Source organism: Symphodus melops (genome assembly GCF_947650265.1).
Source record: "Symphodus melops genome assembly, chromosome: 14".
Taxonomy (NCBI): domain Eukaryota; kingdom Metazoa; phylum Chordata; class Actinopteri; order Labriformes; family Labridae; genus Symphodus; species Symphodus melops.
In genome coordinates, this window is record NC_136704.1 from 23,258,073 (window position 1) to 23,282,807 (window position 24,735).

Sequence of the window (24,735 nt, forward strand, 5' to 3'; positions counted from 1 at the left end):
TGGCGTGCTCAGATTCAGTATAATTTTTTTTTTTTATAGTCTGCCAGGTTTGCCTAAAAGTTTGTCTGGAGGCCGTTTGGACAGTTTGTTCCAGCCTATCCGGCCTCATCTGCTCACATGAAGTCAGTGATCCTCCACCCTGGCCCGGGCCTCCCGGAGTTTTGGCGTGCATTTTGTGCACAATGTGTCTTCAGGGAGAGAAGTGAACTCGGTGCCCAGAGGGAGGGTCCCGTCTACCTAGCCAAGGTCTGCCTTCGCGTGGTTGGTTAACCTTCACAGCAAGATGGTTGAATGAGCTGAATGGCCTTCTTTACACAGCCTCTTCAAGTCCCCCCCCCCCTTTACCCCCTCCCTCCCCAAACCACAAAACTTCTCCATGAGAGAGAGGTAGCTGGCTCAGTAGCAGAGTGAAAGAGGCTCTTTCTGAGGCAGAGTGCATTACTAGTGAGGAAAAAGGCCTCCACCTGCTTCTTGTGGTGAAGTCAGTGAACAATAACACATCTGTCCACCACCTCTGAGGAGGTCGGGCCGACCAATCAACACCTACCTGACAGAGTAGAACAGTGTTCTTTGAGAGAAGGCTAAATATTTTTAGCTCCTAGCTGACAGTGCAGTGCTTCTGTTGAAAATCATTAACACGTTCAAACGATGCATTTAAGTGTCACTTAGGACAGCTTGAATAAATGGTTGTGAAAGTCTTGCTTCATTTGGATCTGATCTTACTGTGCCGGTGAGTTTTTGGTTTTTCAGACGGGTCGGGGATGTCTCGTTTGGATGGCAGTGGATGAACGCAAAAACAAAGACGTCAACCTTGGGGAATCACCTTCTGCCTTTTTACTATAGTTCAAAAAAAGGAACATTACGTTTTAACTTGAATAAAGTGACAACTTTAAAAAGCAAATTTTGTCTTTCCAACATTTCTAACCTTAGTTATTTAAAAAACATAAAATAAGAGGAGGTGCAGGATTATGAGATGCGCCCCATCGACCTCTGCCCTTTGCTCCTTTTCACCCCTCTCTCTCTCTCTCCCATCATTTCCTCTGTCCTCTCTAATAAAGGCCCAAAAAATAAATTTTGATAAGAAATAACTAAGAAATATTGTGGGTTTTTTTGTCAGTTCATTTTCAATAAATAGGCACATTGTTATTGATTTATAACGGCTTTACTGTTGAATTCTTCTGAGATACAAGATTGATAAATTCCATCAGTTATCAAATGAAGAAGAAACTTCATTATCTATACTGCTTTTCCCAATCAGGGTCGTGCCGGCTGGAACATGGATGAAGCATGGAGACAGACAACGTGTAATAATAATCATGTTGTGTTTTTTTGACTGGGAGGGAGCCAGAAGAGAACATGCTAACTCCTCACAGAGAGGCTCCTGTCAGCTCAGGATTTGAACCAGAAACCTCACCACTGTGAGGCATCAGCTTTGACTACTGCACCACCATGCACAGCATAAGATGAATAGGAAAAGGTCTACTGTGCTGAGAAAGGTTACATAGACAACAAATACAAAAATATATCTCTAAATACAGATTCTCCTGTAAGTCATGCGTCAGCTAAAACACTGAACTTTACAGAAAGTATTTAGTAAAAAGCCTTTCGTGCAGGAACAAGATGCACTTGACTCACCTTGTTTCTCGCCTTAAGCCCAGTGACGTTTAATGTGCCTGTGCCGTCACAGCTCCCTGGAGGATGTTTCTACAGTGCTGAGTCATTGTCGAATTATAATTTACAATTAGTGAGTCAGAATCTGAAGTCCTGTCTTTAGTCAACGCGAGAAGCAATTTAAGCTCTCATTGGTTTAAGCTTTAGGACGTGTTTTAAACCCATTTTGACCTTTGACCTTTAACTGCATCAGAAAAGTTCAAATGAAAAAAATCCTAAATATGAGGAAACGCTTCTCATGGGACAGGGGGAAAATAGCTGAAAAGAAACTAGATTTCAGATTTGGAGTAAAAAGTAGAAAACCATTCCTTTTTTATTTTATTATTGGAGTATAAAGTTGTATAAAACGTCATTGTCAGGGAGCAGGTGGCCTAGTGGTTAGTGCGTGCACCTAAATGTACGGAGGCCTCCGAGCCCATGTAACACCCCCTCCGCCCCTGATTGAAGGCCCTATAAAGCTCCATCACATCAGCATGTTGTGGTTCCAAAAGTGGAAAAAAAGACACTTCAGACATGACGGCATTTACAAACTTTGGCAAGCGCTTCTTTATTTACATCCAGGCTGTCTCGTAATGTCACAGCTGTTTTCCCTTTTTCTTTTCTTTTTTTCCATCTTTTCTTGTAGAGTGAAATCCCCGAGCAGGTTTTGCTCTCTACAGACATACAGTACAGTATCATGTCATCATCATGTCTCCCTGTTTGTGACGCTCTAACGACAGTGTAAACAGAGACAAAGAGCGGCTCCCACTCTTCACCAAACACATGCAGGGAGTGGGACAAACATGTGGACAGTATTATGTCAGGGTTTAGAAACAGTAGATGCAGTAGTCTGTTTTACATTTCTCAGATTTTTTTTTTCTCACCCACGAGTTGCAGTTTCTAATTTCCTACACAAGAGGGTGCTAGTGAATCAGTGACTTTATGACAACAATGTGAATGCCCCTGTGGCACAAAGACAAACCCCTCTAGGTTACACACAGGACTAAAGATACTACCAATGACTACTGTTTCTCCTCTAATGAGTGCAGTTAATATAACTTAGTAACAAAAACACAGTTCAGAAAAATCACACCTACAGTTAGTTGCTGGTAGGGCATATCATTTTTGGCAAAAAAGTTTCCAGAAGGCATTTCGATGAGTCTTTTGCTCAACACAGAGACGAATATGCCATCTTTTTTTTTCTTCTTTCTTTTTTTTAAATTTTATTTACACGAGCAGTCTTGTTGGGATGTCCATGGAGCATGCATAGGTCATCGTGAAATCATCCAATCACTTTTTTGTGTACGCTGGGATAATTAAGAGGCTCTCAGCCGCTCCAAAACCCCAACGACAAGGATTAGCACAGTGCAAAGAAAAAGGAAAAAAATCCTCCCTCTGACTTGACAACATATACATACAGGTCATTAAAAAAGTGTGAAAGGAGATGAGGGGGGCCGGGGGCAGATTATTTCATGTGTAACTGCTACTCAGATTAAAAGTCTTTCTTTGTCGCAGCATCCAGCTCCCACGATAGCGACGGGATGGACCTAAAATAAACCACCCTGACCCGAGATAGTACACAGAGGAACACTAACATTCCTGCCCTACTAATGCAAAACGCATGGAGCTCCCATACTGCACCATGTTACTCACACCCTCTCCCACCCGCCCACCCACCCCCAAAAAACAAACACACACAGAGATAGTCTGTCGTATACTGTACAGTTGACCCTGTTCAAGGGGAAGAAAAAAAAACCCATATTTACATTCACATCTCTAGAAAAGAAAACTTTCTTCATGTAAAAGAGTGGAAGTGGACAAAACTCTCCACACCTGGGCTGAAAAGATCAGTTCATAAACGCTTTCAGGGTTTGTCCACATTTGATTCCTACATTGGATACAAAAAAAAAAAAAAAAAGCTAAAAATCGGGGATTCAAATTTATTCTTCATGAGGATATTTTTGCACTTTTCAAAATTAAACCCAGGTGAGGATTATTTTTGCCCACTTCCTCTGCATTTCAGTGATCGTGATTTATTCTTGTTGCAACCTTTGGTAACACCTTCAAGACATTAGCTGGCAAAAATAGTACACACAGACAGGTTCCAACATGTATAAGAGGCATTTTTATCATTTTCTCTGTGATTAAGGGAGATGGGGGGGATAAAAAAAAGCTATTATTGGAGTTATTATTTAACTGATCAGAACTGGTTTAAAGCTCTGTGAACAGACGTGAAGCTGTGAATACTGATGCATTAATAAGAGCGTCACTGGAGAGTCAGATTAAAATGAGACACATCGAAGGCTTGGATCTGCAACCTTTCAAATCCCTTCAAAAACAACGTGCTCCACTTTGTCTTCGACTTGCTGGTGTAATTAATCGGTTTTATGGAAACACTCTTGGAACAAATGAAAACACACTTTGAATAATTCACGCCTAAATAATAGAGAGGGCTGTGAGGGTGGACCTTGATGTCTTGTTAATTCAGGTACACGTCAGCTCGACGCAGAGCTCCAGAAACACAGCCGCGGCGTGTGTGTGTGTGTGTGTGTGTGTGTGTGAGAGCAGCTGGCTCAGAGTTCGTCTTGACTTTACTTGTGACGTATTTACAAAGCAGAGAGTAGCGATGGAGAGGATTTTTGTTGTTGTTTGAGTTTGTGTGCGGTGTTGGGGGAGGGGGGAGGGCGTCACCTCTACGGGTGCTTTAAATACATGCGGTTAAGGATGATGATGTCCTGCACAAAAACGAGGAACTAAATGTGCATCAATATCCAGCTTCCACACGGACACACTGCTGCTATTGCGAGAAAAAAAAACACGTCTTTTATTCAAAACACTGCAATACCTCTGAAAGGTGAAATGACTAAGCAACATTTTCAGAGGTATAAAGTTTCTCCAGACAACAGCGATGGCCTCGCACACACATCCCAAAAAACACGCACACACTGCTCTGAAATCCAGAGTTTCAAGGAGGACCTCGGTTTAGGTGTTGCGGACAGCTAAGGCCTGCTCCAGCTCCTGCCTCCTTTGCTGGATCTTTGAGCGACAGAAAGAGAAGAGGAAGAAAAAAAAAAGTGTTCAGATGTGAAAGGTGCTTTTGAGGTGAGCGTGACAGATAATTAGACAGCAGGGTTTTTTTTTTTTAATTTGTCCCTCACCTTGCAGTAGAAATAGCGGCTGACGGCCTCCTGGGACCAGGGCTCGTGGTAAAAAGCCGCCCTCCTCTCCTCTTCAGGGTTCCCCACAACATCAGTCATTAACTGCAGACAATGAAAACGTTTAGCCATTATTGATAGGAACGAATAATAACCATTAAAGGAGCAAAACACCGGATATCTACGGGATTAAATGTTCTCTGCAGCTTTACAACACCTCAATATTTACACACTCAGATAAATGTTGATCAGATGGAATAAGCTGTTAATTTTTTTTATTTTTTTTTTAGAAGGACTTCTCATCATTTAGCCATTAAGTCAAAAATCTCCCCTGAACATCCACTTTCAGCCACTAGGGGTCGCCTGCTGTGCTTTTTTAAAGCTCCCACCCAGCGCTCAGCTTTGGTTCAGTACAGTAAAGCCTGAGCTAGCTTGTGTTTCCACAGACACGTCACTAAATCACAGTGGTGCAACACAGTGGAGACAAAAACAAACTAAATGTGTCGTATCGAACCAAACAAAAACCAGACGGCCTGAATGAAAAGCCTGTCTTTAAGGTTGAAGGTGAAATGTTCCTATTGGTCATAGAAAAGTCTTCACGTCATGAAGTATCCGTGAGTGTGTGTGTGTGTGTGTGTGTGTGTGTGTGTGTGTGTGTGCTCATAAACAGTGGGTAAGAACCTTCAGGTCCCGGCTCTGGGATTTGAGCCAGTCCTGGATGTATCCTTTGGGATCTCTGGAGAAGCTGAGCATGAAGTCCCTCTGGATCTTCAGCTGGTTGATGGACTCGATGGTCTCATGGATCTGGAAAAGAACAAGAAGGGGGACAGTGACAAACTTTACACTAAGAGAAATAAACACAGAGCCTCTGAGAGTGTATGAATAAACACTTGTAAACATTTTGAGGAGAAACAGAGGAACAAAGAATCTTTATAAAATTTTGAAATTTGAAAACTGTACAGTAATTAATTTTGTTTTTTTTCGGTCATCTTTTGAAATGTGACCTTGGACCTGAAAGCGTTCTTCTCTTAATAGCAGAGAGTTCTGCCTTTCTGGGCTTTTTTTTTTTTTTTTAAAGGCTCTATTGGAGAGATGGGACAGTGGGCGGAGTCAGAAATAAGAGAGAGAGAGAGAGAGAGAGAGAGAGAGAGAGAGAGCGAGCAACCAGCAGGCCAAATCTTTGACTGAATTAAGCTGCTGTAAGTGTTTGACAGATCGACCACCGTGCTCGTGTTAAAGGGTTAAAAAAGTGACAGTTAAGTCAGGACATTTATCGTTCGTTAATCTGCTGCAGTTAAACCAAAAACGTCAGTTAAAGTTTTCCTCATCACCTCAGAAAGTGGAATCACTCACGGAGAGTTGTTGTTGTCCGCTGCGGCGGTGGCGTGATCTCACCTTGTTGTCGAGCGAGGCGATCTCCTGCTGGTTGGCGGTGGAGAGGAGGAAGCTGCTCATTTGGCTCTTCAGGGGATCCTCCACCTCCACGTCGATGTCGTAGCACGCCGTCTTCTTCTGGTCGTTAGGATCCACGCTGCGGGATGAAACATGAATAAAATCAGTCAGAGAGAAGAGCCACAAAAAAGAATCAGGCTTTTAAATTTTTTTTTGTTTTTTTTAAATCCCAAATGCCTTTTAAAGGAAGTGAGATTGAAGGAGGAGGAGTCTACCTGATGACGTGGTTGATGACGATGGGGTCAGGGGGGAGGAGGAGGTTGGTGAGGCGTTGAGGGATCTCAGAGAACTTCAGCCGAGGGCAGTCGAAGATCTGAAGAGGAGGGTCATTAAAATGAAACGTCTTAAAGGCACAGACAAAAATGACCTTCTCACTCTGATATTATACAGCTGCATACATGTACATACAATGATGATGCAGAAAAGTACCGGTGTAATGTGTCTATCAGGCATTTAGTGTTTGTGCTCTTTGCAGGACTGGTTATTGAACTCAAGGACTTAAGGTGCATCTGTGGTTCCTAATGAAGAGGCAGGTCACGTGACCATCAGATCATGGATGTTATAAACACTATCTGAGTCACTGTTATCATTTGAAAGCCTTAAAGGGATACTTCACCCATTTACATGAAGCTGTGTATCATTAGAAACATGGTAGGAGTGTTGAATGGTCGTGAATCCAGCCCTCATTTTGCCCTGAGACGAGAAAAATATGTTTTTCTTTGCCTGGAAGTTTTCTTCATGTGATGCAATATGACGCTTTTTGCATCACATGAAGAAAACTTTCAAGCAAAGAAAAACACATGTTTCTCGTCTCAGGGCAAAATGAGGGCTGGATTCACGACCATTCAACACTCCTACCATGTTTCTAATGATACACAGCTTCATGTAAATGGGTGAAGTGTCCCTTTAAATTACATATCATAAAAAAACAACAACAACACACTCTTAGTATTTTTTTCAGTTGAGGCTGCAGAAATGTAAAAGGCACCCTCCTTTTATGCATCTTTTTGCCCCCTCCTAGAAACCAGGTCTGGATATTTTGTTCCTCTGATTTGAGGAGTGGAAATGTTGAACGGTCTCCCTTCATGCTTATTAAAATAAATGCCACGACACATCCCTCTCTACAGAACGTATAGAGAGTCATAAGCATAGGAAACCATTACACTGTATGATATAAAATATAACGTCTGCTTGTTGGTTTGTTTTTGTTGCTGCAGATGACACATGGTCACAAACTTTCTTTTATTTCCTCCAGTTTTTCTTGAAAATCAAAAAATCTAAACCGTCGTGCACAAAAAGACTTCACCTCATGATGTTTCTCTGACTTCAGTATTAAACGCAACAACAGCGGGATTTACAGAGTGTAGAGAGCCACATGCCTGCTGGAAGTACTTGTCACAGTTGATGTATTCTTTGTCATGGGAGTCCTGCAGCTTGTTGGTCTTGACGTACTGCCACAGGGCCTGGATGATGCAGGAGCGGGTCTGAGTGTGGATCCCGAGCAGGCGAGCCAGACGAGGGTCCAGCTTAAACTGGGGAGGCTGCAGAGACCATGAGATCACATGACAACACTTAGCAACGTCCCCGCCTTTACATCACGTCCTTATCGTGTCTCTGCTGCGTGGACATCAGGTTTGAATGGAGGCTCTGTAATGTTGTTGTACGCTGTTATCAGTGATGTAAGGCCTGCAGGATGTCGATAGAACAGCTGATTTCACGGCTCGGATTAGTCACGGAGTTGAAGCGGAGTCTATTTCAGGACTGGGTTGTGAGACTTGTGAGGATGCTCACCTGATAGTCCAGCATCAGCAGCAGAGTGCAGCGCACGCTCACGTCTCCGGGCCTCTTCACCTGGAAGCCGTCCGTCTCCTGGGTGGTGGGCGTGCGGTGCCACTGAAAGACAAAACCACAACACACTGACTACATGCCCCACGCCGAGCTGCTTTAAATCAGACTGTTACTTTCACACTTCAGCTTCTGTTTGTTTCACACTTTATGAACGATAATTCATTCCTGCTTTTAAAGGCTGTGAAATCCCATTTGTTTTTCTTGTGTTTTGCGCAACGAGATTTTTACAAGAACACACGTTTTTTTCTTCTTCTTCTTTTTTTCCTGCTAAAGTTAGAACAGTTTCCAGAACCCCTCTGGTGATATTTGTTAAAAATAAAATAATGCTTGTCCACAGATTAACAGGGTGTGGCCACAGGAAAGCCATGCATGTAAATGGGAGGATAAGGTATGAACATCATAGCTCCGCCCAGTCCCTTTAGAAAGCCTGCTGTTGTCACATGATTTGACATATGAAGGCAGGTCTTAATAATTAATAACTACAACATATGTCCGCTCCTATATAAAGTGTGCAGGCTGTGAAGCAGGACAGCATGCTATTTTACAAAGTAAGCTTAAATTAGTGATTTATATAATGTCAATAAGAGTGTGGGCTTTTAATAGAAGTTTTACGGTAATTAAGTTTTGGTGAGCGGGATTTTCTGGCATCACTTCCCAAACTAACAAGGTGCAGGAAGAGGTTATTTTATTGTAATTGAATATCAGTAACCGTCTGATTATTTAAAACTAAACTGTGTCATTTTCCATGATTTTCCCATCTGTTTGCGGTGGGTAAGCCTCTTCTTTTTTTTTTAACTATCACCGACTGGACTCAGCATGTCATGACAGTTTTGAGCTTATTTGGTTGTTTCCAGTGAATGACTCAACCGTGGTTTAAAAAAAAAATAAAGAAACACCCACACAGCTCTGATTCTGCAAATTAACCGAAGTGGTAACGTGGCTCCAGCAACGTCGATGTCAGCCGGTCCGTTAACTCCACAACTTTAGTTCAGACTAAAAAAAAAAAAATCAAAAGATTTCCACTAAACGTGTTTCATATATTTAATGTACCAACAACTTTGAAGGCCACAGTTCAAATCATGTACGCACGTTTTAACTACAGATCGGATGAAGACGGATCTTCAGTGTTCTGGTCTGACTCTGTCCACTGTCCTGTCTTCAAATAAAAAAAAGCCCCAAAATAAAACCTTTAAAGAATTTAAAAACCAGCGTTGAGATTCACTTGTTTCTTATTCGTAGAGCTTCTGTAACTAGCAGTCCTGATGGGGTTACATTTCAAATGATGAGCCTGCACCATACAATAATAAAAGGTAAACCACGTGGATGTTATCAGCAAAGCCGTCAGTAAAACTGAGGTGAGAAAAAAAAAATCCACCGACTATCAAAGTGCAGAGCAAACGTTATTTAAAACTCCATATTTCTTCAGCGCTCAGTGAAAAGAAAAGCACTTGAACGCCATTTTCAGGTCTGTGAACGGCACTAAATTGGCGTGCAATACAGAGCGATGTTTTCCTCCGACCAATGGCTGGCTCGGAAACAGATTGGGCGCTGATTGTAGCTCAAGGTAGAGAAAAATTTCCTTTGATGGGAAATCATTCGAGGCGAAGCAGCTGAGTGCCGTGCTAAAAAAAAAAACCCTCTCAAAAGGAGGAACCTTGAGGAGTCACAAATTTCACTCTTAATAGGCCTATGGCTTTTTTCAAAGTCACTACATTTTGAGGGTACAAAGAGAAGGGCGTCTAACGATTGTTTTTTTTTTTTTAATAATAAGCCAGCATTTGTTTTCTCCAGTTCTCAAAGCTGCATGTTAAAACAACCACAACCTTGCAACGTTGAAATAAAATAATTAAAATCCCTCTCTTTTGTATAAATCAATTCACTGTAAGGGAGAGAGGGCAGCCCAGTCACTCTGATTTATTTCATTATTAATCCATTAGGGATGGGAAAAAAAAGGAGGCAGGTTAGTTGGGGTGATCGCAGCTCGAGAATTAACCGGATATCACAAAGAAATCATTTCATGTGAATGTTTTTCCCTCTGCAGAATGACGAGGTCGACACTGACCCTGACTGCACGCTCCAACGCTCCTTTTCACAGATTCGAGCAGAATGCTGGCGCTCCGTATGACTAATGGATGTGATCTCAAAAGAAAGTGACCAACAGGCTCGTTTGCCCACATGTGAATCGATGACTGACGAAAGGCACCAACAGCGAAGCTACACACCAGCTAAAGGATGCATCCTCTGCAGAAGAGTTACGATTGTAGAAAATATCCTTTTATATCCTTTTAGCCGTTTTTAGGAAAAGGTATTATCAGGCGACAGTTCAAACATGAGATCACAAAGCAAAGAGTCACATCGGCGTATAATGTACCGAATAAATACCTAAAATAGTCGTTCAATATATCAGGTAAGATGTAACTGGGTTTTTTTTCCCCTGGAAAAAAATAAGGAAAAGTTTTGAATCTGTGTAAAACAGGAAGCTAGCTTGGCTACGTGTAAAGACTGGAAACAGGAGGAATCAGCTGACGACATAAAAAAATCAACAACTATACTGAAAAATTAAAATCTAAAAAAATAAAAAGGTCAAAGAAAACCTTCAAGACAAATACAAACTCCATTAGTGCATGTCCATAGGATCCTGTGTCTGCGTGTGTACTGTATATATCAGCCTGTGTGTGTGTGTGTGTGTGTGTGTGTGTGATTCACAGAGTGGAAAAACATAATTTCCCTACAGGGATCTATAAAGTAAATCTTCTTCTTCTTCAGTATTTGAAAACTTGAATTTCCCTCGGGATCAATAAAGTATCTATCTATCTATCTATCTATCTATCTATCTATCTATCTATCTATCTATCTATCTATCTATCTATCTATCTATCTATCTATCTCGTAAACTCGGGACTCCTCTCGTCTTTTTGTCGTTGCCCTCGAGCCGGGTTATGACGGTCGTTCGTTCACCATCAAAGATCATCGTGCATCTCTTAAAAACAGTCTGTGGTCGGTTTGCAAAGCAGGTAAAAAAGGTTGACGATACTGTGAAGCTTTTAAAGTGAGCCTCTTCCTGTGCACAAAGGGAGGCGCCGCGACTTGTGAACTGACCTCAACCAGGTGGTTGTCGGGGCCGTAGAGATCTTTATCCAGCTCGATCACCAGGCTCTTAAAAAACGAAGAGAACTTCTTCTTCTGCTTCCCCGGCTGTGAGAGAAAAAAGGGGCAGAGGTGGAGAGGTGGTCGATCAATGTTTAAAATCACAAAATGTAAAACTAACTTTTCAACGTTTTCGTTTCTCTTACAAACATCAGTCATGAGAAACCCACAAGAGGCCGAGGGAGATCAGAAAAAAGAGAGACGGAAGGACGTTCTCAGGGCCCACTTCCTTTGCGCTCAACCAGAAATATTTGTGGTTTGTGTAACTTAAATGCTTTGTACCGCGGTGAAGTGACGGCCTTGCCCCCAGACTGCTGAGAACACCAGAGGAGCGGCTCACAGTACAAACAACATATATACCATCTTTCACTATCTCACACTTCTTTACAGTCTCTCCTCAAGAACATCCATCACTAAGCCGGGCAGGCGGATATTTCTCGGTCCCCAGTTGTTTAAGTAAAATCATAACAGGGCTGAAGAACGAGCTGCACGCTCTCAGACTTTACAGGAAGATTATGATCTCAGTGATGAAATAATACACCCTGCAGCCGATCAGCCCCGCAGTCACTGGGATGATGTGACTCCATGTGAATGTGCTGCAGATTTTTTTTACACGAAACACGACTCACGTCATCCAGCAGCTTCCCCTCCACTCGCAGTTCCCACGATGCAATGCTTCCATCTGAGTCATCGGCGTCGGGTCTGGCAGGGTTGAAGGTGTTGGATATGTAAAGCCTCAGTTTACGCTTTTGCTGCTGACACAAGGGGACATCAAATATTCCAGTTTAAACAGACATTCAATAAATGTTAAATTCATATTTTAATGCAGTGGCTGCCCCCGAGCTAAACCGGTGTGTGGCTCTTTAAAAAGTCTTTCTTACTAAACGTGAGTTTAACAATTTTTACTGAATTCAGAATTAAGCATCAAAACCCAGCCGGAGAATCTGAACAGATAATGAGCTCCCACTCCACTTAAACGTTGTAGCCGCGGGTTACATTTGGGATTATATTGCTTTGTGCAGAGAGAAAATAACACATAAGTTTTGAGTGAAGAAATGTCTTCACGATTCAGTAAGATTGTAACTCACGCTGTATCCTAAAAGTCAAGATTTAAAATCCGAAATATCAAAAATGTCTGAAACAAATCGCGGCGTTTTCGAGGATGAAATACAAAGTGGCGTTGGCTTTATCACTTTTACAGCTGGAGTTTTGGAGTGATGCTACGAGGGCAGCCAGGGCTCCTCATTGTTCCCGTTTTGTTTTTCCTTACCTTCATCGGCCTCTTCAGTGCTTCCTGGATGTCCACGCGTTTACGCATGATGGTCTGGTCCAGTTTGCGCTCAAACGCCAGCAGGTCCATGTAGGCCTGAGACTCCGGGACCAGCTCACGAATCTGCGCAGAGGGGAGACGACATGAAGTCAGGACACGTTCCAACTGTGATATGTGACGCACAAAGGATTCAGAACTGGGTTTTTTTCTTCAAATGGACCGTCTTCACTTCACGACAGGCTTAAGCAGATCAGCCAACAGTTTTGCCTTTTTGTTGTAGGCGGTCCAGACTCTTGTTTCAAGGACGTTTCATCCTTTAATATATTCTGCTGTCAAGGACTGAAAACGTTCAGAGAATGACAGAACAGGAGAAGTCTAATCTTTGCTGGAAATGCTGAAGAACTTTCATGCAAATGCAATAAGCTCAGATAAGACTGCTCCAAATATTCTGTAAGTTCTGGTTGGTTTAGCTACTTGAGGGAACAGCAATTAACAAAATGTCCCGACCTGCACCTTAAAGGTCACAATGAACACGTTTTATTACATTTGAAATTTGTTAAAAAAAACAACTAAAAAGTCAAAAAAGGCTGTCGTGCTCCAAGTAGGCGACCCGGGTTCAAGTCCGACCTGTGACCGCATTACCCGCTCTCTGCACATCAGTTTGAGCTTCCCCATCAGGTCACACAGCATATTACACTAAAAGTGACCTTGGTAGCTCGTCACCATAAAAAACAACAACACATTGTTTGTACTTTAAAGACGACCAGAGTATATGAAGAATAATAAGTTATAAAAAAATAACATTTGCTTCATGTGAGACTTTTGTGTTTTCATCTTTTCACTCATAAGAAGCTGAGTCGTCTCTCTGCAGCTGCCCAGTCCTCCATTAATACAACATTTTACACCATCCTGGGGACACTGGGGAATGAAAATGAGATGCAGAGTGTGCAGCCAACCAGCCGGGACTCCAACATTACCATACCGATGAAAGTCCTCAGAGCATCAAGGGCTGCTGCTGCTGCTTACTTACCAAACTGTGCACACACACTCTCCTCCAGCTCACTGCTTCTCCTCCCTCCCTGTCTTTTCCCCTTTCATGTTCTCTGTCTAAATGGCTGCCTTTATTGTTCCCTCCCATTCCTCCTCTATCTCCATCTCACTGCCTTTCACCGGGGCTGAGGTGCCGAAGAGAAGCAGACATTCCCCGTAACTGACTCATTATTGTGGAGTGGCGCCCCAGCCGTGCCTGCTGCTATCTCTGTGTCTGGGTTATGATAAGGGGATAAGACCTGAGCCAAGACCCTCACAGTCCACAGACCTCCATTTACTCGCAGTAAAAAAAGCCCTCTGTGTGCTGGCCAGAAAATGTTGCGCTGATATTGTGGCACCGGGCCGAAAAATTTGAGACCACAGGATGAAAATCATAACCCTTCGGCGGCACGGACTCACCTGTGGCAACGCAGCGATTCAGCCGCCTCCTTCGGTTTCACTTATGTGCAAGTCTTTGCCATATCCCGCTGGCAATTCCAATTTACATCAACGAGTCACCGTCCAAATTACGGAATGAAAAACCTGCACAAAACCCCCTAAAACCTCCTGATCGCTCCCCTCATCCTCTCCCCTCTCATTTGGAAATAACACATAATCATCTGGCCCTCTGAGCCTTCCAAGAAGCCCTGACATCAAAAAAGGATTTTCCTGTTCTGCGTACAAAAGATAACAACTCAAACATAAAAAAAACAAAACAACAACAACAACAAAAAAACAGAGCAAACAAAAGGTAAAAAAAAATATGCAGCCTCACCCTTTGCGGAAGAATCTTGTCTGCCATTTTCCTTCTCTTAGCACTACAGAGAGGGAGAGAAAGACAGAGAGAAAAGGGAAAAAGAGAGCATGTTACTATGGTGACTGATAGCGTAGCACCCAGGCCATCTGCTAAAATGCTGGGCCATATCCAGCACCCCAGCATCCCAGCTGTGTGTGTGTGTGTGTGCTCGTGTGTTTGTGTGTAATGCAGCGGTCCACCTGGAGATAAAGAGCCTCTCATCCAAAAAAGTGTCACATCACACATCTTTTGCTTGACATGTATAGGCTGCACACACACACACACACACACGCACACACACACTCGGCAGAAGGGGTCGGTGCAGCAGGAGTCGGATGGTGACAGGATGTGTGTTCAAGAGCTTTTAGGAATGCAGAGTCTTCAAGGAGAACGTATTTGTGTGTGTGTGTGTGTGTGTGTGTGTGTGTGTGTAGATATTTTCATTCATGAATTCCAGGCATTTCCTGCTCTGTGAGAACGACATTTGTTTACCAAAAACATGTTCTTATACTTACCAAGGACAGAGTAAAAGAACGATAAAGAATCTTTAATAAGTTGGACCATTTGTCAGAGCTATTTTTCTCGGTGATGCCAAATAAAAAAAAATAAATAAAAAAAAAGCGACACTCCAGCTAAAGGGCCAAGTTTCTTTAAGTGGTTTTCACACATGCACAAAACTCCTGACGTTTTCAGGCATCATGTTTAAACACAAACTACCACCCAGACTTTTCCTGCCAGCACCCAAGTAAACTAGAAAATTCACCTTAAGGTGTCATTAATATCATATTAAATTTCTGCAGCATCATTTTTATGTCCTACTTCCTGAGATAGCCCCGCCCCCCCCGGCCTCATCCGTCAGAGTAAACGTCTGTCCGGAAGTTTTTCTGGAAATGTTCAAGGGTGCATGTGTGAAAACAGCTCATGTAAACAAAATCTGCGGACGGTTGTGATCTGTGGATCATCCACGGAAACTCAAACATGTCTTCTGTTGCGTCTAGAAAAAAAACTAAAAAAAAAAACTTCTGGATGGCACCAGGCTGCAAAAAGAAATTTACAAAAAAAAAAAAAAAATCCCAGAAAACTTTTTGTAACTCAGAAGAATATTGTCTGAAGAATATCTGTTAAAGATGTTTTATTCTTAAATTAAGTGAAATTAAAACACAATCTGCAACCTCATACCTTCATTAGTAAAGTGTAGCAGCTCTCACCGGCTCTAATTAAGATTTCTGGCGAGAATATTAAATGTAGCGAAGCAATCAAACACTTCAGAAGCTGAGATGTAAAAGTTACCTCATGCAGGGACCTGAATTTCAAATATCTTGCTTATCTGATAATGACGGACTGACTTGGATAAGATCTTTGGAATTTGTATAATTTGCAACACAAATATATGTAAATGTAAAATGTAACTTTCTGCACGACACCTGAGAAATTCAGGTGAAAGTTGATTGGAAATCCGACCAGATAAACTCAGTTGAGAAGCCAAACTTTCATAGTTTCCTGGATATGGTTCAATCCCGGAGCTTAGCATTAAGACATAAAGTTTCTCTAAATGTCTTTGTTCATCTTCTTGTTTGTGCAGAGGGGATTCTCTAGCAGTGCAGATAAAGCGCCTGCACACTGCGACGGTCTGTGAAGCAGTGTGTTACATCAGCATGCCAAGTACTGAAACAAGCCGGCTGCAAGGAGACAGCGATCCGAGGGTGCATTGCAAGGGATAAAAAACAAACCTGCATCACAACAATTCGCCATTTCAAAGGGTTTGAAAAGAGTTTGAGACGTGTAATACTTGTCTCCTCTAGCTTAAAAAAAAAAAAAAAACGGTTCCCATCATGCCATGCTCCGATCCTAAGCATGCACATCTACGTCTTAGGGGTTGACTTCTAGGCCTGCACAAAAGATTGGCCAAAAAGATGTCATTCAGGGAGTGCTGGGCTCAGGTGAAAAGGCTAAATAGGCCAGGGTCATCAAACGTAAGAAAATGTTCATGCAGCAGAATAAACTCCTACTTTGATCCGAGCGTGGGATCTGATTGGGGCTCTCTCATGTCCATCTGCCTCGCCGGCATCTCATTGGCTCCAGGGAATCCGACAGGCTTCCTAAGAATTGGTGAGGATTCGAAGGTTGTCCGATTAGAGTTGTGGCGAGACACACACTCAGAGGCAGCAAGAACGATGTAAGAGGGGAAACACCTGGTGGTTCTGGTTGTTTTTTTTTATGTGTAGGATGTGTGTTAAGTTCAAGGGTTTGTTAGTTAGTGCAAAATCGAAAACTCAGACAAGGGCAGGCACTGGGAGTGTGTGTGTCCATGCACGCACAAAGTGCAGCAGAGGAGGACCTGGAAGGCGTCCTGCTCGTCTGAGGGACACAATCATTCAACAAAGTTTCTCAGTGAACCAAAACAACCATGCTTCACACACATGGACAGACACCACACCAACAATGGACACAGTGTGAACTCTGGGGAGGGAGTCAAACAAGCACTTTTGTTGCACTGGATTGAACACATAGAGGTTGCACTGATGAAGTGATGTGCAGCAGGTTCCCAGGTGCAGATAAAGACAACATGCAGCTTCGACCATTTTCACTCCTTTCTTAAACCAAAACTGAAACTTTTCTCAGCATTTCTCCTGCCAACAAATAAACTAACTCCAGTCCAGCAGCTCAAACCTGCTGGCCTAGCAACAAGTAACCTTTTTCGTTATTGCATGAAGCTGTCCTTGGATGAAGTTGATTTTAACATAAAACACAAAGGAAGCACACAACTTTTTCAATCCTGTCTGGTTCCCAAAGAGATATCTGCGTTTTGAGTTTGGGCTGATACTGAAGATCAATTTTATCGTAGTTTGTCATTTCCAAACCGAACAACATTAAAGACACTATAATCCTTCATTTATGTCTAAAGCTTGGGACACACTCGGCGAGACCAGACGACGACAGTTCGTACCTGCAGTTTGTCGTAAGATTTCACAGACACGAGACCTCACAGATCGTACGCGATCAAATGTTACTCCAGAAGGAAATGAATATGGAGGATGATGGATGTTATCATCTGGCTGTCCCTGCTGTGTGTTTTGTTCTTTTCATCTTCCTTTAAGCAAATTAGCTTCCCTGCTCACCAGCAAATCAAAACATATGGAAGCAAAGATTTACCCTCACCTAAACATCACACAATACTCCACTAAATCCACTCTGATCCTGTATTTGATCATGGCTATAAACCCCTCTATTTCAGCCCTGCTCAGAACAGGCTGTTTCTGTGTCTGTAGCTTTAAATATGTAAATGAGCTGTGTCTGACCACGCCCCCTCTCTGGAAGGACTCGGGTGTACTCGCTGCTTTCTGGCTCCATGTCCTATTGTTTACGGTGAGAAGGCAGACTCAGAGGGCAGAACAAACGCCTAGCTGTGGGAGTGTCACCCACCTGGGGGAGGGGCTACTGCCCTTTGTGATGTCATGAAGGGAAAATCTCTATGGTCAAAGTCTTCAGTGCCCACCATCTGCCATTGCTTTATCCACAGTTTAAATGTCACAATTTTACTGTGAACAAAAAATGTCTAGAATTCATGTAAATATACAAATGTCATCCTAAGACTGGGTTGACTTTTCTAAACTTCATGCAAAGTAAACTTGAATTAAATGCTATTTTTAGCAGCAGCTTTGAGAAGGAAAGCGCTTGTTCTGCAGTGTATCGCCGACCATAAGGTCTCAATGACACTGCAAACACAGGTGGCCCAACCTCAGCTGGCGGCCGCGTGGGGTCTGAGCTGGACGGAGCACCGAGAGCGAGAGCGTCAACTCGTTTGCCAGAGGACACTCGCTCCTGACAAAGAGAGAGAGAGAGACACCTGGACGGGTCACCCTGCACCATCGATCAGACCCTCCGAAGCCAGCCGGACGCTCTGGGGGTTGAGGACCCGACGCGGGACAACATTTCCCCTGACCTGTTCGACAAGCCTGCTTAATTATAAGTGGATCAATCGTGTTGCAGATACTGAGAGAATGAGACAGAGGTCCTCCGAGTGTGCATATTGATCCTCTTTTTTAATGATCAAACCTGCCACACTCTTCTCCTAATAGACATCCGTCCACTGTGAGTGTGTGAGTGTGTGTGTGTGTGTTTTCATCGCGAGTGTAAAGATCCTTGATAAAGCAGACAAAAGGTAGACTAACAATGAGCAGGTGCCAGAGCAGGTAGGAACTACAGACAGTGGATAAATAAATGCACACACATAAATGATGCAAATGGACAACAAAGACGAAAAAAAAAACCACATAAAAAGAGCGAACAGAGGAGAAGCATTCAATCATGAGCGCGAGCAAGGATGAAGGAGTCAAGGCAAAAGATGCAATAAGTGAAGGAGGGGAGAAGCATGGAAGCTGAGCAGAGACGCACAGAGGTCGTGGTTTCACTCCTCATGAAGACAGCTACGCTCCTGCTTACAGGTGCATTATTTATGTATTATTTGTAAAGAAGAAAGTAGCGCTCTGATTTGACTGTTTTTACAGAAAAAATCTGCACGTGTGTGAATGTTCGAGGAACCAAAACGATTGTGTCTAATGTTATCTTACTTCAGGCAGCTAGAAAAAGTTTATTTTTTTATTAAAATAATCTAAAGTGCATCTTAAATCTGGAGTAATCTGATCGCAAAATAAATGAACACTTGAGAATCTGGCAAAGAGGTTTCTTTGAGTACCAGCTTTGTGGGCTTGGTACAACATGAGCCAAAACATATTTTGGTTGGATTCCCAGCTCTTACCCCGTTGTCTGCACATGAATCAGGATTATTTCCTTGTTTGGTTTTAAAGCTTGATGCCAACACGAGTGGAATCTGTTTTTTTTTATTGTTATTATTTTCAAAGTACAACCACCGCCTTTGCAGTCTGCATGGTCTCAACTTTTGTGCATAAATAAACAAACACAGAGTTGCAGTATGCATGCCATGCAGTGTGTAGGCAGGAGACGGACTGGATTCAGACTCACTTTCTGGTCCTGTTCTGGACGACCTGTTGCTGCTGCTGCTGTTGCTGCTGCTGCTGCTGGACCTGCTGGGAGGGGGCCGGCCTCTTACGACTGGGCTCCATCACCGGGGTCGGCAGGCTGGGCCGCACCGCCGGGCTCCCTCCGTAGGGGGGGCCAGGGGGGCCCATGGGAGCTCCCTGATGGGGCATCCTCGCTCCAGACGGCATGCCAGGACGCTGGGGAAGGAAAGCAGGAGAGGTGACAGGTCAGACATGCCCCTTAAAATGTTACTGCTCCGAGGTGTCCGGAGAAGTTCAGCACATTTTATCTGACAAACATTTCTGAAGAAGAAGGAGGATTTTCCTCTGAGAAAGAACAGTTTGGTGTTTGTCAGATTTCAGATTCTCTCAGATTAAAGAAAAGCGTCTCCAACCTTTCGTTAAACCTTTATCTCCAAAAACTCGAGCAGCAGATACGACGGCATCATGAGCACACATTAGGCAACTTTGTGACGTCAATTACACAACCGATGTCTTTGTTTTAAATCTTTTTGCTATCGTTTATAGACTTTGTTTTTTGTTGACATTGGGCGACCAACTTGTAGACAGGAGTATGAACATTGAACCCAAAAAAACAAAACCCAGCCTGTCAGTCTACCCGTGTTGAGTTGTTTCAAAGTAGACCTAAATCAGTCCGTGTAACTGATACTACAGCTGTGATCGTTTGTATTGTGTCCCCCCTTTTTAAGAGACGTAATAATATAAAGAAGAAGAAGAGGAGACAACAAGAGAACAAACTTTTTTATTCTGCAGGTTGTATTTTTATTTTCTATGCCTTAAGAAAAAAAAAATCAGGTTTGACAGCTGAAAAAAAAAAAGACAGAATCAAGATTTCTTTTGCAGTGTGCAGACTGTCACACACACACACACACACACACACACACTTCTCCCAAACAATGCAAACAGTGTCAGAGTCCACAGTCCCACACGCCTGTCTTGACGCCTGGGAACAACTGGGGGAAGTCTCACCTGTGCTTGTCACTCTCATGGCAACAGCTGCCTCGCGCCTCACTTTATTATCTGAAACCAAATTGAGGTTTCGTGTGATTGAAAGAAATCCTCTGACTCAACTCGAGCACAAACAACCCCGGCTCGTTCTGTGAAGAAGCCGAGCAGGAGGCCGAACGCTTCTTCAGTGGGCTCCGATTACGGCTCCGTCGCTCGGCGAGGGGAAACACCCGTGAGTTTGGTTGAGCAGCACTTAGCATGTAAGAAAAGAAAAACGTAACTCGATTAATGAAAATAACGATTTGCAGATGGCTCATGTCAGCGTCATTAAAAATAAAGTCGTGCTGGAGGTTTTGAAATAACAGTAAAAGTTTGAACTTTACAGACTGTCTGAACCCTCGGGGACATTTAGCACCAAGGAGACGTGTAGCAACCACTTTATTTCCACATTCAGACCAATCTGCTTTCTTCATATTTTGTCTGACATGAAGTGAACGAGTGAGACATATTCCAACTTCTCACCAGGGTTTTTATCATGTTATGTGCTACATATGTAGTAAAAACATTTCTTTAACTCAAATCCTTTATTGTGAATCGTTTTCAGTCGCTCATTTTCCTCCCTGTGAAGTTTCAATCTTTCAATCTGAACGTCACAGAAGAAATAATTCAGATATTCGCAGAAGTGCCGTAACATCACGTCTTCAAACGTTTACCTCAGAACTTAGATCTTGGAGCTGGGAGACCACCCAGGTGACGCCGACTCTTCTCTGATGACGCGTGAGACCGCTAACTTGGAATTTCCAACTTCAGAGATAAAATCCCGAAGGAGGCCGTCGTGACCTATCGGTGACCTTCTTGTGCCCCGGGACCACAGCGGGTTAATCCGGCCCTGGCTGCCCCATGGTTTGATCTCCAACAATGCATTTTAAATCAGTCATTCAAACTAACCTGGCGTAGATATACAGCAGCTTTCAGACCAACGCAGTGATCATACAAAGTCAGAGGACGCCAGATTGTCAAAGTAGAGTTTCAGGAAACGTGCTTCAGAAAAGTTGACAAACCGAAAGAGAAAAGAAGTCTTTACTTCCTTCGTCCTCTTTTTTTGGATTCATCAGAACATCTTTTCATCTCGTTGTTTATCTGAACAAAGAATTCAGAAAAACAAACATTTACAATAACCGTCCTCTTTCAGACGGACACAAAAAGTGTCAGCAACATTTTGTAACCGAGCGGATAAATGTTTGAGAGAGAAGGACAACTGAAGGAGACGAGACGGGGACTTTCATAACGGCACATTTCGCTCACGTTTTTTTCTCTCTCGCTCATTTCACAATGTTTATCGAGGCCGAGTGTGCACATATCGGATTTGATCTTTAGACTGACAAACCCGAAACACGAAACAAACAAAGAGGAAAGTAACAAAACAGCACAAAAGGAAAGTAGATGTGAAAAGTAAAATCGTGTGACTGCAGAGTGAGCATGACGGCATACGTGAGGAGAAGGCCGGCGAGCTTGGTGCCCTTTGAAATGGTGACCAAGCACACAGATCCTGTGATAAGAAGCCCGAGCAGCCGCTGCTGTCACTCCGGGTTTTTTTAGGGAAGGGAGAGGGGAGGAGGGAGGGGGGGGGGGGGGGGGAGGAAGGCTCTCCAAACAGGAGAGGATAAGACAACATATGGTGAGGGGCTTCTGCTTGAATGGTATCACCTTGCAGAGCTTTACGAGACCTCTTATTTTCCTGTTTGCCCACACACACACACACACACACACACACACACACACACACACACGCAGGCTGGACAGTAAAACCCAAACATGCTCGAGAGCAGCCACACACACTTCTGTGTCAGACGTCAGACTGAAAAAGTTTCAGATAACAGATTCAGAAAACGTAGCTGGTTAATGTTTGAGATGAGTTCCCTCTAAATCCACACACACACACACACACACACACACACACACACACACACACACGCAAGCACACGCACAATGAGTGATACTCTATAATCTGACCTGCTGAACTGACTCCAACACTGCGCTCGCAGCTCTGCCAGCCAGCCAGCAATCGACTCTGCCATGTGGATGGATATCTGAGAAGTGTGTTGGCATCTCTGGAGGGATTCGAAGAGGCCAAACTTAACCCACACAGTGCTAAACATACGAGTCTGTGGGCTGAAACACGGAGGGTCCGCTCTATTAAACACTGAGGACGAGCTTCATGAATGAAGCATTATTGATGTCTTGTGTTCATTCAGGTTCATATCAGTTATTACTGAAGTGCTGCACGGAGTGTCGAGTGGTTTGGGCGCGTCGAGGCGCGTCGTCCTCGTGTTCGAATCCGACCACGTCGTTCCCCCCACTTTCTCTCCGGCCCTGATTCCTGACTCCATCCACGCTTCCTCGCTTTCCTCTACAGGCAGAACAAGCCACTCCCCCAAATCAAGAAATAACGAATCGCCATGTAATCACCTCCATCGAGGGATGAGTATCGGTATCGATTGGTGAGTATCAGCCGATGAATCAGTATCTCATTTTTTTATCTCCCCAATATCGATATATTTCGGTCCCAAAAATCCAACATCAGCCGGGTGCTAATTCCTTCTATCATCTATTAATTTGATCAACGTTTACATTTTGCAGAAAACTATTTATTGATACACAACTCCATGTTTTGCAACAGAGGTTTTTTTCTGCCTCTGCTTTCATATTGCAAAGTTGAATGTCACTTCATGTTTCTGATTAGCTCAAACAGCAGCTTCTGTCCCTGTTACTCTGACTGCAGAGCAACACATCTTGGACAGCTTTCAGGGTAACTATTTCTTTGTTAAAATAAAAGGTAAAAAAAATAAAAAAAATAAAAAAATTCAAAGAGAACGGATCGTGGCAAGGTCTGCGGATAACCCCGAGTAACCGGGACATTGTGTTTTCAAAATGTCAAGTGGCTGCAGATTTTAACGCTCCGGGCACCACAGACAAAATTTCTCTCACCTCTTTTGTGTGTAGTGTGGAGTCTGCGAAAACTCAGTTATCTGAACGTGTAGGCAAGTAAAAAGCTGAACGGTCTGCGAGGACAGAAAAACAGCGAGCGGCTGAAAGTGAAGGTGGAGCGCACGTTCAGAGCGTGCATCACTTCTCTCACACAAACCAGCTCTGACTTTGTGTCCTGTGACGGCTTATCAGAGTTTCCCACGCAGGGTGCTGGAAGGCTTTTCCTCACGCCGCAGCCCTCGCTGACCTCCACACACACATGTTAACACAGCGTTGGGGGGGGGGGGGGGGGGTGAACCCGATAATGAAGGACAGGGAGGAAGACGAGACCTCAGCCAGGCCTTTAGCCCACCCAGAACCAGATCTCAGCCATCCTCTCTCCCCCACAGAAAACACACGAGTAGGAACAGTACGACCTTCGCCGACCACAACAACGTTTGCGTTGCAGCGTGTTTATAAAAGAGTCTCTTCATGTATGTTTCGACGCTTCGCTTCAGAGGAAAAGGAACGTCATCTCTCGCCACAAGTGGCGCCGAATCATCCCCCGTATCCCATAAATATTTCTCCCTTCTGCAGCACACACAACCAGGAACCTGCCGCAAGTATTAAAACAAGACTTTTCCATCTTAAAAAAAAAAAAAAAAAAAAAAGTGAGGGGGGGTGTTGGAGGGGAGGGGGGGGACGGAGCGAGCGGGAGGAAGAGGAGGAAAATGGGAGGCAGGCATGAGAGAAAATAAGCAGAGGGAAATATTTGGCTTGAAGCAGCCAGAGCCTCATCAAGGTTAATTGGTCTGTTGAGAGGACACACTCATCTGGCTCATCAATCACCGGCTCCATTGTTTCCCAAAGTCTGTCTCTGTGCGCCGGGATTCAGCACCGGAGCCCCTGTAATGACCGCTCCTGTCACAGACACAATACCTCATCGTGTTCCAGTGTATAAATCTACCTGCTGTCAGGACGCCACCAACATCAGCCCTGATTAAAAAGCTCTGAAATCAAGACTCAGTCGAGCTGGCTTTGTGGTTTTTTCTTTGTGTGTCGTAAAACAGATCTGACAGACGAGCGGCACAAAGTCCGTTCGACCTTCTTCCTGAACTTGAGGATTAGGAAGGGATGCCAAGTCTCAGGATCTGTGCATGTGCAAAGGTCAAATTCAGTTCAGCCGAAAGTCAAAACGGAGACAGTGGGAATCAGATCATTACTGATTAGTTTGTCTGTGAGTTGTTGGGACGTTAAAAAGTCTGCTGATTAGTTTGTCTGTGAGTTGTTGGGACGTTAAAAAGTCTGAAACAGCTAAACTCTGTGAGACCTAAAAAAAAAACTACAAAAACAGCAGTGAAAGAAAACTAGTGTGTCGAGGGCTCTTCATCTAAACAACACCAAAACATGACGTCAAGGCCGGCGGGGAATCATGGGAGTGTTCGTCTGCTA

At 43.6% G+C, this 24,735-nt stretch overlaps 1 protein-coding gene across 3 annotated transcripts in view; it reads right to left on the reverse strand.

Moving 5' to 3' along the window:
* Positions 1 to 2,843: 2,843 nt before the first annotated feature.
* LOC306834766 (SWI/SNF-related matrix-associated actin-dependent regulator of chromatin subfamily D member 3) overlaps positions 2,844 to 24,735 on the reverse strand; it is a 34,839-nt gene continuing 12,947 nt past the window's right edge. Inside the window, exons 2-14 of one of the 3 annotated variants that reach the window (XM_079360938.1) lie at positions 19,331 to 19,545; positions 16,357 to 16,446; positions 14,327 to 14,369; positions 12,523 to 12,645; positions 11,882 to 12,004; positions 11,205 to 11,300; positions 8,049 to 8,150; positions 7,637 to 7,798; positions 6,473 to 6,570; positions 6,201 to 6,336; positions 5,487 to 5,609; positions 4,809 to 4,910; positions 2,844 to 4,686 (exon numbers count right to left, since the gene is read on the reverse strand). In XM_079360938.1, the coding sequence (XP_079217064.1) occupies positions 4,633 to 4,686; positions 4,809 to 4,910; positions 5,487 to 5,609; positions 6,201 to 6,336; positions 6,473 to 6,570; positions 7,637 to 7,798; positions 8,049 to 8,150; positions 11,205 to 11,300; positions 11,882 to 12,004; positions 12,523 to 12,645; positions 14,327 to 14,369; positions 16,357 to 16,446; positions 19,331 to 19,545 (1,467 nt within the window). In that variant the 3' untranslated portion in view covers positions 2,844 to 4,632. Of the gene's footprint in view, positions 4,687 to 4,808; positions 4,911 to 5,486; positions 5,610 to 6,200; positions 6,337 to 6,472; positions 6,571 to 7,636; positions 7,799 to 8,048; positions 8,151 to 11,204; positions 11,301 to 11,881; positions 12,008 to 12,522; positions 12,646 to 14,326; positions 14,370 to 16,356; positions 16,447 to 19,330; positions 19,546 to 24,735 lie in introns of all 3 variants that reach the window. The other 2 variants (XM_079360937.1, XM_079360939.1) reach the window with 2 other exon arrangements.